The sequence below is a fragment of the Urocitellus parryii genome, chromosome 2 (assembly GCF_045843805.1).
Source record: "Urocitellus parryii isolate mUroPar1 chromosome 2, mUroPar1.hap1, whole genome shotgun sequence".
NCBI lineage: Eukaryota > Metazoa > Chordata > Mammalia > Rodentia > Sciuridae > Urocitellus > Urocitellus parryii.
In genome coordinates this window covers 71,253,067-71,266,960 of record NC_135532.1, presented here as the reverse complement: position 1 = coordinate 71,266,960, position 13,894 = coordinate 71,253,067, and the positions used below count along the sequence as shown (strand labels likewise).

The following is a 13,894-nucleotide window of genomic DNA, read 5'->3' as shown; positions in this document are numbered from 1 at the left end:
AAAAAAGAATTGAAAAAAAAATTAACAAAGGCAAGATCTTCAGCTAGCAACATTCATTTAGTCATTCATTCTTTTCAAATACTTATTGAGTGGTAACATAAGCCAGGGTATGGAAAGATACAGCACTGAACAAAATAAACAAAAATTTCTCTGTGCTCATGAGGCTTACGTTCAGAGAGAAGAAGAGAGGTAGGAAATAAATAAGTAAAATATTTGCAATATCAGATGGTTCAAAGTATTATGGACAAAAGCTAAAACAAAATGGGGATAGAGAGTACTATGAAAGGGAATATGAATGGTGCTTTTACACAGGGTGAATAACAATGACCTCAATGAGGTGAACACTTAAAATGAAGAGGACTTCACCAGACTTAAGAAATTTGTCTTTGCCATTCTCACAAAGAGTTTATAACTTTATTCCACTACCCACTTCTCTACATCCTATTTCCAGTAACAGAGTAAGAGCCTGTCCAACTTATTTTCAGGTAAAGAAAAGGTACAAAACAACCTCACCTAAGGATTTAAAAACTAGGCCAAAAAAAAAAAGCAACACCTAATTTCTCAGAAACATCCTTCAAAGTGTCAAAGCTTTAAGCCTGTAAAAGGTACATTCCTATATCATTTACACTTGGGTAGACAAACTGTAGACAGCAAACTCATCTTCCAATCAGTTTTTGTAAATAAAATTTATTGGAACACAGCCACATTCATTTGTTTTCTATATCTTGATATAGATATTGTTGCTCTCCAAGAACAGATCTGAATAGCTATGGCAAAAATCACAGGCCTGAAAAGCCTAACGTATTTACTATCTGGCCCTTATTAATAAAAGTTTACTTACTCCTGACTTATGTCATCATCACCACCATCACAACCACCATCCCAACAGTAAGACTACTTTCAGGGCCTTCCTTATGATCATGTGATGACTGCAGTTACACAGTCCCCCACTTCCTCAAGAGGGCTCTGTGATTGGGGTATTATGTTTTGTGATCATTGTCCTGAAATCTCTAATAATTTTATCTTTGAATCTGAGGGGTTTTGTTATTGTTGTTGGGTACTTTTGTTTTCTGTTGTTGTTGTTGTTGTTTGGGTTTTTTTTGTTTGTTTGTTTTGTTTTTTTTGTTTTTTTGGTACTGGGAATGAACCCAAAGGTGCTTTATACATCCCCAGCCTTTTTTATTTTGAGAAAGGATCTAACTGGCCTCACTTAGTGCTGAGGCTAGCCTTGAACCTGCAATCCATCCTCCTGAGGTATAGCCCAGGGCACTTGGATGAATATGAGTTTTACAAGTGAACTCCAGTAGGGGTCTGATGCTGAACAGGGACTTAGAACCTCAGCTCATAGTCAATTTATCTCTCTAGGAAGGGCTCATAGTCAGCTGGCTCAGTTTGACCTCCCCATCTTTACCCTACAACCAGGGGCAAAGCAAGGCAGTGCTTCTCCACTGCAAGGTGGCATCACTTTGGCAGATTCAGCCAACAAATCATAGGAGTCTCTAGCCTATCACCGATTTGGGTGATGGTTATGACCTAGCAGGGAGACTGTGATACACTGGAGACTGTCTTTCTGCTATGAGTTGGGACAGCAGACTACTAGAAGGAGAGACTGACTTCCCCAACCCAGAGTCCCATATTTTCTCTTTTGGCATTGGGTCTTGTAAATTATGTAGCTGGACTCACTTGCTTTTATGAAGCAAAAATTATAAACTGGAGTTACAAATGAGAGTTCCATTATTCTATCAAATTCAGCACACAAGTTATTTGTTTTGTCCTATTCCACTGTAAGCCATTTCATTCACCTTGCTACAGCCACATAGCTTTCTTCCTATTTCCTAAACCAACAAACTAATTTCCACAGATAATGATTACACCTGCAATACTTGTCAACTAAAACAGGATCTTTGAATCTGAGGTAGAGCAACCAAGTCTCAGTTGACTGTCACAAGTGCATGGAGGTAGCAGACTATCCTGATCTACCTACTAAGGTGTCAAACTGACTAATTCAAAGATGGCATCCATCAATTTCTTCCCTGCATGTAAATGCAACCTTCTCCCCAACAGATATGAAAGCTTATTCCCTCTCCCTGTGAATCTGGGCTGCCCTTCAACTGCTTTGACCAATTGGATGAAGGAGAAATGACATTCTGAATCTATAGTTCCTGGCCTTAGGAAGGATGGCAGCTTCTTCTTACTTCTATGCAGTCAGAAGCCAAAGTCACATTGAGAAGGTGTGTAAAGAGGACACACAGACAAAGCAGAAAGAGAAATGAGATGTGATAGTCAACAGTCTCAGTATCAACTGCCAGTCAAGTTAGTGGATCTTGGAAGATCCAAAGCAGCCAAGCCTCAAAATAGATGCAGCCCCAACTAACATCATATAGAGCAAAAGAACTGCTCTACTGATCACAGTCAGCCCATGAAATTTGTTTATTTTTATTTGTGTGTGTGTGGTACTAGAGAGTGAACCCATGGCCTCACACACACCAGGCAAGCTCTCTACCACTGAGCTATACTTGTAGCCTCAACACTTGGTATCCTGAAAGATAACAAAATGCTTGTGATGGAGTATTTTGTCACAAAGCAATATAAAATTAAAACAACAAAGAGAGAGAGAAGGGAAAGCATATGGAAATGGTAGGAGACCTTCAATGATACACAAAATTATAAGAGGTTGTGAGGGGCAAGGGGGAGGGAAAAAAAGGGGGGAGAGAACTGAACAACAGCAGAGGAGGTAGAGAGGGAAGATGGGAGGGGAGGGGAGGGGAGGGGAGGGGGGATAGTAGGGGATAGGAATGGTAGCAGAAAACAACAGTCACTAATATGCCATTATGTAAAAATGTGAGTGTGTAACCGATGTGATTCTGCAATTTGTATTTGGGGTAAAAATGGGAGTTCAAAACCCAATTGAGTCAAATGTATGTAAGATGATATATCATGAGCGCTGTAATGTTTTGAACAATCAATAAAAAAAATTAAAACAATAAAGTCTAAACACCAGCTTCATCACAGCTGGGCCTATTATTTAACTTCTTTGCATCCCATTTTATTCATTTACAAAATGAGGATTATAGCACTATCTACTTCACAGAGTTGTTCTGAGAATTAAATGTGTTGATATGTATAAAGTACTTAGCACAGTTCTCAACACAGTTTTGACATAATGCAAGTAGTTACTATTCTATTATTGCTGTTTCATTATTGATAAAATTTATTACTTATTCCACTAACCTGCTTTATTTTCTTCAAACTGCCTACATCTATCTGAAACTATACTTACTTGTTAACTACCTGAAATGATGGTTACTTATTTATCTGCCTCCCTCCAACAAAGAAAGAACCATGAGACAAGAATTTACTGTCCTATTCACCAATTCCTAACATAAAAATTGGCAGGTAGAAATATTTTCTAAGATATTATGTATTGACTAAATGAATAAATGAGTTATAGGAAATGTTTCATAGTTAACCAATTATGATGTCTAAAAACTGCTTCCATCTTAAGCATAAATTTGATGAGTCTCCAAACATAAAATAAGCCTACACACTATCTATATTATGTAGCCTTTTCATGATGCAACTCCAATGCATTGACTCATTACTATACATTACACCATTACTAGAACATGAACTGCTACAAAGGCTAGCATTTAATTCAGCATCATTCAGGTTGTTGATTTTGTTTGTTTGTTTTTGTACTGGGGATTGAACCCAGTGGTGCTCTACCACTGAGCTACAACCCTAGCTTCTTAATTTTCTTATTTCTGAGACAGGGTCTCACTAAACTGACTAGACTGACCTCAAACATGTAATTCTCCTGACTCAGTCTCCTGAGTAGCTAGAATTACAGGTGTGAGCCAACACACCTGACTTCGCTGAAGCAATTTGCTCATATGTATAATTTTTTTTAATGAGCTACATTCAATCAAATCAATGACACACACAGTTATTATTATGACATGCTCAGAAATAGCAAGAGAAACTCTAGTCTGGATCCATTTAAAAACGATTCACCCTAGTAACAAAAATGAACATAATAGTGGTCTTCAAGCTATATATGACAACTTCATAAACAATATGTTTGAGTGTTGCTGTACAACTCAGTACACAAAACAACTGAGTGTGAATTTCTTCAATTACAATTTTTAAAAGTTTAAAACTTATTTGAAAAATGAAATAGAAATCAGAAATTCACAGAGCCCTAAAGCATCTTTTAAGAAAAGCACTAGTCTAGAAGGTAGTTATAAAAACACCTAATTCAGTATAACAAGTTCTCTAATACTGTGATTCCCAATTTTTCCTTGGCTTTAAAAGAAGATGACAGATGCAAGAAACTCTCCCTGTCTCCTTCTCCTAATTATAGATTCAAAGGAGTTTTTACATTTAAGAGTAAGATTTTATAAGACAAACAAACTAGACCAGGACTACTTAAAGTCAGGGAAGTAGGAGAGAATACACTATGGTTGAATAACTAATAATAAGTAGGTCCTTCTAGACTACAGTAATCAGTGCATACAATTTAAAAGAAGAGATTCCTGAGATATGACATTATACAGATATGGAAGACCCATCCCAGGAACCTGTAGCTAAGAACAGGAATTTTAAACTTCAAAAATAAAATAAGGCTGGTGGAATGGATGAAATTTTAGAAAGACTGACAACACCAAAATTTTACAACTTTCATTCACTGATGGTGGGAGTGTAAAATGGGAAGACTATTTTAGGAAAATATCTGGTAGTTTCTTATATAAGTATAAATACACCTATCCTATTATCTCATAATTCAATCCAACAGAAATAAAAACATGTCTTCAAAAAAATGTGTACAAAAACATTCACAACAGCTTTTTTTTTTAAATGATTTTTTTTTAAAGAGAGAGAGAGGAGAGAGAGAGAGAGAGAGAGAGAGAGAGAGAGAGAGAGAGAGAATTTTTAATATTTATTTTTTAGTTCTCGGCGGACAAAACATCTTTGTTGGTATGTGGTGCTGAGGATCGAACCCGGGCCGCACGCCAGGCGAGTGCGCTACCGCTTGAGCCACATCCCCAGCCCCAGCTTTAATTCTAATAGCATAAACTGAAAACAACCCAAATGTCTACCAATAGAGGACTAGATAAACTGCAGTATAGTCATACAATTTATATTATGAAAAACTATTCAGTAATAAAACAGGATGAGCTACTAAAATAAATAATAAAATGGATCAACCTCAAAAAAATTATGCTGAATGTAAGAAGTTTTGTAGACTATATGCTATATGATTCTAGAACTGAAAAAATAATTTGAAGTAAAAAAAAATCAGAATAATTACTTAGGGAACAGAGATTGATCTGTTGGGAATGATCATAAAGGACCTTTGAAATAATCTTCCGCATCAGATCAATAAGCTGTACATGTAAAGAGCAAGAGTACAGATTGAATATTTGTATCTCCCCAAAATTCATATGTTGAAGCCCTGAACCTCAAAGTGATATTTGAAGGTGGGGCCTTTTGGAGATAAGAAGGTTTAGATGAGGTTATAAGGAAAGGGTCCCCATGATGGAATTGTCTTCAAAAGAAAAGTGAGACCAGAACTTTTGGCCATCTCCATGCTAAAAAGAGAGCCCACACCAAAGAACTGAATCCTCCAGCACCTTGATATTAAATTTCTGAGCCTCCAAAACTTTAAGAAATGAATTCTTGTTGTTTAAGCCACTCATCTAATCCTTTTCATGGCAGCCCAAGACAACACAGGCAGAATAGTAAATATTTCAGACTTTATAGGCTCCGCCTCAAATTCTCAACTCTGCCATTGTAAATGAATTGGTTGTGTTCCAATAAAACTTTATTTATAAAAACAGGATTTGGACTGTAGTTAGCTGACCTCTGCTCTAATTTTCAAAGTAGTACACAGTTACATGGATCAAAGTTCACTCAACAGGGATGTTACATTTGTGTATTTTGGTCTATGTTGATTTTAACCCAAAGAAAAAGAACTATAAATAAATAGTGAACTCTAGGCTTTTGACAAGTATGTGATTTTTCAGGAAGCACAGACATATGCAACTTACTTTCTAAAGAATCAAAAAATAAGTTCGATTGACAAATATACAAAAACACAATAAAATGAACTGCTAACTACAGGCCCTAAAATTTATATATATGATATATAAAATTTAATGGCACAATTCTTTCAAATCCTAAGAATAAAGTTCACAGTATCAATATAACAGAGAACTCAAGCAAGATAGAACTAAAAAGTATTAGATTATGCAACTAGGTAACCTTGATTATGTAAAGGGGGTGTAGTAAAACTATAAGTCAGATAAAGCATATTGCTAAGTTCAAAGGAACTAAATGAAGATCAAAGAAATCAGAGTGGGTCAAGAAGAGAGGATGGCTGGACATGCCTATAATCCCAATGGGTCAGGAGGCTAAGGCAGGATGGCGAGTTCAAAGTCAGCCTCAGCAAAAAGCAAGGCAGTAAGCAACTCAGTGAGACCCTGTCTCTAAATAAAATACCAAATCAGGATGGGGATGTGGCTTAATTATTGAGTGCCCCTGAGTTAAATCCCCAGTACCCCCTTCCCCACAAAAAAGAAGAGAGGATGAAAACTAGAGAGCAACACAAAGTAAAAGATTATAATACTCCTTTAAGTTGGAAAATGAAAGCAAGCTACTTCACCTGAAAAATCACCTTACTTTATCTTTTCCAGAACATGTACGTGGGCTTGAATGTCCCCACACATTCTTGCTGAGTATACCATCTGCAAAGCTTTCCATTTCCTGATACTGAAATGTTTTTTGTAATAAGCTACATAGGCAAAAAAGATCAAGACAACCACATCATGTAACTGTCCAAAGGAGAGGTAAACTAGCCTGTTTGTTGTCTGCTACAATATTTGTAAGCTGGCTTTAAAGGGGAATGCACCCTTGGCTCTGCATTCCTCAATTATGAAGCAAATCCCCTGCTTATGTCCATCTGAACACCCATTATAGGTTCTTGGAACTTGAGAACAAGAGAAATCTATTCAAATATGCTGATGTTCAGGATGCCATGAGTAATGTTATTTTTCTTTGATTTGGGATTTTCCTGTTTTCTGCCAACCACCACAAAACCTTAACAGACTAAAATATTAGCTTGTAAACAGGGCATTTATTTATCATGTACCAGTCTATGTTTTATATATATTTCGGTACTTCTTACACTATCCTATGAGATGGCACTTATATGAGGACCCTGAAGCTTCAAGATGCAAAGTAATGGCCAGGCATAGTGGCACAAGCTTGTAATCCTAGCAGCTTGGGAGGCTGAGGTAGAGGATCACAAGTTCAAAGACAGTCTTAGCAATTAGAGAGGCTTTAATAATTCAGGGAGAACCTGTTTCTAAATAAAATATAAACAGGCTAAGGATGTGGCACAGTGGTTAAGCACCCCTGGGTTCAATCCCTGATACCAAAAAAAGAAAAGATGCAAAGTAACTAAGGCAATATCTCAAAAATTGCAAATAGCACAACTTAAATATAAGCCTAGATGACATTAAAGCCTGTTTTTTGTTTTTATGGTACTGGTGATCAAACCCAGGACCTCAGTGAAAACTAGACAAGCACTTTACCACTGAGCTATAAAATAACTAGTTCCAAATCCTGTTTTTGGCCATTAATTATAAAGCTTCCTTTCTAGTTGATTTATCAAAGGCAAATTTAATTCTCCAGATCCAAGAGCAAAGTATTCAAATCTTCATAATGTGAATACTTCAAATCATGTTTCACTGAAAACTAACATTTTAGAATGGAAATATTAACATAATCTTAAATTTTTTAAAAAATAACTGTGATCAAAGATGAGGAAGAGCAAAAGTAAACAAATCCAAACCACTGTCTTTACTATAAAATTTCTCGTAGTTTTAAAATGCTAGTATATGTTATAAATCTTCCAAGAATACCTATTATCATCATTCTGGAACACAGTCTAGGAAACTACTGCTAACAATGAAAACTGCCAATTTAACTTCTACACAGAATACCTTTTAAATCTTAGTAGTCACCTCAGTGGAGGTATATGATCCTTTAAAACACAGAAGATCAAAGTTAGAATGTGGTCTAACAGCTGTAAGACAAGTTAATTATTTAATAATTTGGGACACTGTTGTTTTCTGACCAAGCAAAACTAAATTTCCCATCAGTCAAAGAAACTATTTACTTGCCTGATTTTTTTTTTTTTTCAAATTAGAAGGGTAACAATCAAGACTCTTTGCAGTTCTACATTGTTCTACTTAACTGCTTAACTCTTTTACTTAATTGCTTTACTTAACTAAATTCAGATCCTTTTAACAATGGAAGGGAAGAAGCAACCATAGAAAAAGCAGTTTCCAGAGAAAGGTTATCTATTCATCAATGCAAGAAAGTCATTCTGATGTTCTGGGCAGCACTGTCAGTTTTCCAATATGGAGAGCTGAATTTTAAACCTTTAAATAAATAATAAAATAACACGGCATACCATTCCATTCCTATGGATACCTGCCTGTCTCCTGACTTAGTCATCTCTTAACATTTAACAACCAAAGTTGTTTATTGCTCCAGTTTATTAACCATTCCAGAGTTCGCTCACACACACACACACACACACACACACACACACACACACACACAAGCTAAAGCAGTCACAAAACAGCTGTGGTCATCCTAAAAGTCAGAGTCAGAGACAGAAATCTAGCTTCTAAGTCTACATAAAACTTAAATTTAGCTGTTTCTGTAACATATACCAAGACAGAGTTATTAATGAGACCATTCACAAAACCAAGAGTTATTCTGAATAGATGAAATTGCTATGTAATTACAAAATAACAGAAATTAAAATGCAAATTTAAATTGTGCTAACATTCTCTACTGCTTTTCATTACAGGAGAAACAAACTGATATCCCACCTAAAGGCAGTAGAATAACTGAGTTTTGCCCTCTGCTATCAAGGAATGCCTCCACCCATTCAAAGTCTATATAGGTCAAAGCTTCGGACTGAAAAAATAAGGGGCAATAAAATATGATATTATAAGCAGGGCATGGTGGCTCAATTTCTAATTCCAGTGACTAGAGAGGACAAGTCAGGAGGATTCTAAGTTCAAATGTGGCCTGAGCAACTCAGAGTCTGTCTCAAAATAAAAAAAGAAAAAGGGCAAGGGATGTAGCTCGATAGTAAAGTGTCCCTGGATTCAAATCCCAATGTCAGAAGGAAAAAAAAAAAGATATTATCCACTTATCTTTGAAAGTAGTAGAATAAAAGAAAGTATCTGAAAACTGAAAGAGCATGGGCTGGGGTTACAACTCAGTGCTAGATCACTTGCCTAGCACATATGAGGCACTAGGTTCAATCCTCAGCACCACATAAAAATAAATAAATGTATTGTGTCCATCTGCAACTAAAAAAGAAAAAATTTTTTTAAACGTGAAAGCAGATTTCAAAATTTTGGCAGCAGGAATTTTGAAAAATAGTCTCAACTGGTAATACCTACTGAAAGCAAATGTAACAATAAATTATTTAAAGTGCAGCTACATCAATTAAAATTGTTTTGATTAGTGACTTATGTATGAGAACACTGTTGATCCCAATAAGCAAATTCACCCAAAAAGAAAGAATTTAAATCACTTCATACCATTAAGAAAAACAAACAGAACAGAAAGATAAGAAAAATGAAAAAGGTACCACTGCTAATATTATTCCAACATTTATCTATTGCATTTTACTTTTGCTAATGTTTACAAAAATAAGTAATTTACTTTAGAAAAAGTAAAACCACCAAAAGTGTATACACTGACAAATTGAAAGACACCCTCTATTCTAGCACCAGTATTTCCCAAATCATTTCGGAAATACTGATAAATTTCCAGAAATTTCTTAACTTGATTTATTTGTAGGTTTTACAGGAGGTAGACAGGAGTTGACAACTGAAATACAGTGAGTTCTTCCGTAGAAAAATGAAAAATTACATACCTTGAGATGTCATCTTTCAGTACTCTTCATGTGTCAAGATGCATTTATTAATAGAAATTCTTAATTCACAATAATATGCAAATTATTTAAAAAAATGAATGAAATAATGGAATTAACTAATCTACATTTGTAAAATTTTATAATCTATAAACTGCATCATTACCAATAGGTATTAACATTTTTCTCCTTTTCCTCAGTAAACAGGTTTAAACTAAATTATCATCTCAAAGTTTATAGACTAACATGCTACCAAGCTGCAACAGAACTGTCATTTATTATTGAGTACACTTTTAAATAAGATTTACAATAAAAATTTCCAATGACATCATCAGAATTAATATACAAAGGAAAAATACAGGAAAACTGACAAAAAGTAACAAACAACACATTTCACACATTTAAAGTAACAGAGATTTATATAGTTGAAACCGCAAAACCTTGTGTTTAGTGAAAATCAATTTTTCAAACAAGATCAGAATTTTTTCAAATAAAACATTTCTGCTCCTTGTACCCCTCCTCCAAAAAAATGCATGTGGAAATGAAGGGGGGGAATGAATATAATCACTTTTAATAACTAACTTAATGGGAAAGGACAAAATGACAAGGTTAACGAGAGCAGGCAAGGCCAGCACTAAAGCTATTCTCCACAGTTCCACAATTCCTAACCCGCAATTTTACCAAATCTGCAGCCAACCTAGTACATAGTACTTACACCTCCCCCACCCACCCCATTTATGACGGCGACCACCTTCCTGGCAGGTATGTGAACTTAGCTGCTTCCAGATGAAAATCGCCTGGGCAGTCTCGGGAGAGACTGAGACAGGGAATAAGGAGAAATAAATGAGTTCTACGGTGTCGGTGGGAAGATTGTCTTACAGGGTGGAATATGTTGCGGATGAGGGGACCAAGAGGAGACATGGAACAAGAGGGAAGGGTCTTGAGTAGAGTCACAAGCAGAAATCCAACTGAAGAGGTGTGAGGGAAAAAGCCCAAGCCAGCGGTCCAAAATAATAATAATTAACTAGAACGTCCTCCCGAAGAATAACCTGAGGAAAGGGATTCAGGGGCCACAGTGGGCGTCAGTCCCGAGGTCCCAGGAGGCCGGGAACTCACCACCTGGTAGCGGCCAGTCCCCAGCTGGTGATGATCCATCCTGCCCGGCTCGGGATCCGGCTTCCGAGCGGACAAGTCCCCTCCGCGCTCAGCTCCCTCGGCCTCCCCCGTCGTCGACGTCGTTGCCGCAGCGCCGCTTCCGCCTGGGTTTCTGCCGCCGCGGTCGCCCGGCGGGGACGCTTCACTTCCTGTAGCTCCCGCAGTAGCCGCGGAGATCTCCGCGTCGCGCGCGGTTCGCTGGAGAAGCTCCGGGGCGTCGCGTGCGTTACTGAGCATGCTCGGGACGGTCGCGCATGCTCGCTGGCTCCTCCGGTGTTCCATCCGCTCTGTGGCTCAGAGGGTACGGCTGGGTGGGAGGAGATGGGAAAATAGGGGAAGTTCAGGGAAGCAGTGTAGGTTGTCAGTCTGTCGGGAGTGGGAGGTGACAAAAGGAACTGGGAAAGAAAAAAAAAAAATCCGACGTCCTTGATTGGATTTTTCTGTGTACACGGGTTTTGCGCAGGAACGAGCAAGTGCACTGCAGAGCGGCGGATATCGCGAGGAAAGAGGACGCGTTCTTACAACACCTGAGGGCCGTTTCCTGTTGTTATTCATCCAGCCTTAGGACACTGCAAGGCAATCCATCTCCAGGGCATTCCTAAAACGGTCGTTCAGCTTCATCATGGAGTCAGACTTGGTGGCGACGCCTGTAATCCTAGCAACTCCAGAGGCTGCGATAGGAGAATTGCAATTTCAAGGCCAACCTCAGCAACTTAGCAAGACTTACCCTGTCTCAAATTTTTAAAAAATTAAAAAGACTGGCAAAGTAGCTCAATATTAAAGCATTCCTGGGTTCAATCCTTAGTACAAAAAAAAAGTTTTTTTAAAAGATTATTTTTAGAGCAACTTAGGTTCACAATAAAATTTAAAGAAAAGCATAGTGATATCTTATATACCTCTTGTACCCACTACAAAGCCTGCCGCACTAGGGCAAAATGTTATTAACGCTGAACATTTGTTACAATTGATGAACCCATATTGACACACCATTATCACCCAAAGTCCATAGTTTGCATAAAGGTTTTCATTTTGGGTGGTGTACTTTCTAGGGGTTTGAATAAATGTGTAATAGCCACTATAGTATCATAGAAAATACTTTCACTGCCTTAAAATTCTGTGTGGAATACTTGTTTAAATCCTTTTTTTTTTTTTTTTTTGTTCTTGGTAGTAAGGAATACACAGACATATTCATATATCTCTCAAGGAAACAGGCCTCTAGCGTTTTGGGGTTATGAGTGAGAAGGAGAAAAGAAAATAATGAAATAAGGTAGGAAATTTTGTGGTTATTATCAATAATTCCTAGGAATTTAACTGTAAGGAATTACTCTGGACTATTATAATAATACTCTGTTAGTGTCTGATTAAGCACAGATGATATATGCATCTCTCACCCGGAACACAAAGCATGTTTCTCTAGCAAGTAGAAGAGTCTAATGGAGCAGCAAAAAGTACTTTTTAATCCAAAGGCCTGCTTTTTGTACCCTGTAAACTAAATAATATGTGATCCCACATGATCAGGCCCAGCTATCTTTTAAGATAATTGAACCCTTTCATCCTAAGTGATATTATAGAAGAGCCTATTAAGAAGAGGATAGAGAAGTGTCTGGAACAGCACTCACTTTACTTTCCTCATGAATAAGAGGAGATTCCTGGAAGGTCAATGGATGAGCCTAACCAACTTGTTTAAATATCATGATACAATAAAGAGGGAAATTCACTGAAATATCATCAGCTAAAAAGTTTAAGCCTTCCTGATAGCTTTTTCCCCCAAAGAATTCATCAGCTCTACCTGGTTTTGCTATGTTGACACATCTGGTAGTCAAGAGCATTACTAAGATAACAGTAATGAAAGGCAATGATATCATTCTTAAAACTTGCTTTGTAATAATCTACTGTAATATATTTTAGAATCTAAGACAACAAGTATGACATTTTATTGAAATCATTGACATAAGTACTCACACTCACATTATCAACCCAATTGGAATTGTCTATCAGTGATCAAAACAGCCAATGGTAGCAAAATAAAATTAGATTCCTACTCATTTATGTTTGATCAGGCTGATGTAGTAAGTGCTGAAATTATGTAGAATTAAGTTTTATATGTGCTTGTGTTCTCATTGACCTTTTTTTTAAAAAATCTTTATTTTATTTATTTATTTTTATGTGGTGCTGAGAATCAAAACCAAGGACCTCGCACATACTAGGCGAGTACTCTACCACTGAGTCACAATCCCAGCCCCTCAATGACCATTTTAATGTCCATTTCTCAAACAGACTTTTTCTCAGAGACTACTTCTTACTCCCTACACAATACTGAGAACACAATGTTGAAAACCAGAGACCTGATCAATGGCAGGCATCCTAAATCCTGTTAGAGTAACAAATTCTTTCAGTAGAGTAACAAAATCTTTCAGTTTTACCCTCCTCCAAAGTTTTTTGAACATTTTGTTACTCTAGTAGAGAAGGTAACAGAATTCAACAGGAAAGCACATTTTGAATGAGGAATAGGAGACAGTAGTAGAACAACAATGTATAAGTTTTGAGCTCTTCTTAATCCAGGGACTATGCATGAATTATTTTATCCTCACAATAAACCCACGAGTTAGACATTATTGTAACCCCAGTTTAGATGAGGAAACTAAAGCACAGAGATATTAGGTATATTTCCAACACCAAATTACCAGTAAGTGATGAAGGACACCAGAGCCTCCACTATCTTAAGCACTATGCCATAATACAATCTTGCAAAAAGAGGACTTATCTTTCTCCTTT

The 13,894-nt window shown here is 37.0% G+C and overlaps 1 protein-coding gene across 1 annotated transcript in view; it reads right to left on the bottom strand.

The window, feature by feature from the left end:
- Ndfip2 (Nedd4 family interacting protein 2) overlaps positions 1 to 11,401 on the bottom strand; it is a 57,224-nt gene extending 45,823 nt beyond the window's left edge. Inside the window, exon 1 of the mRNA XM_026400263.2 lies at positions 11,081 to 11,401. Coding sequence (XP_026256048.2) covers positions 11,081 to 11,401 — 321 coding nt within the window. The remainder of the gene's footprint in view (positions 1 to 11,080) is intronic.
- Positions 11,402 to 13,894: the final 2,493 nt, after the last annotated feature.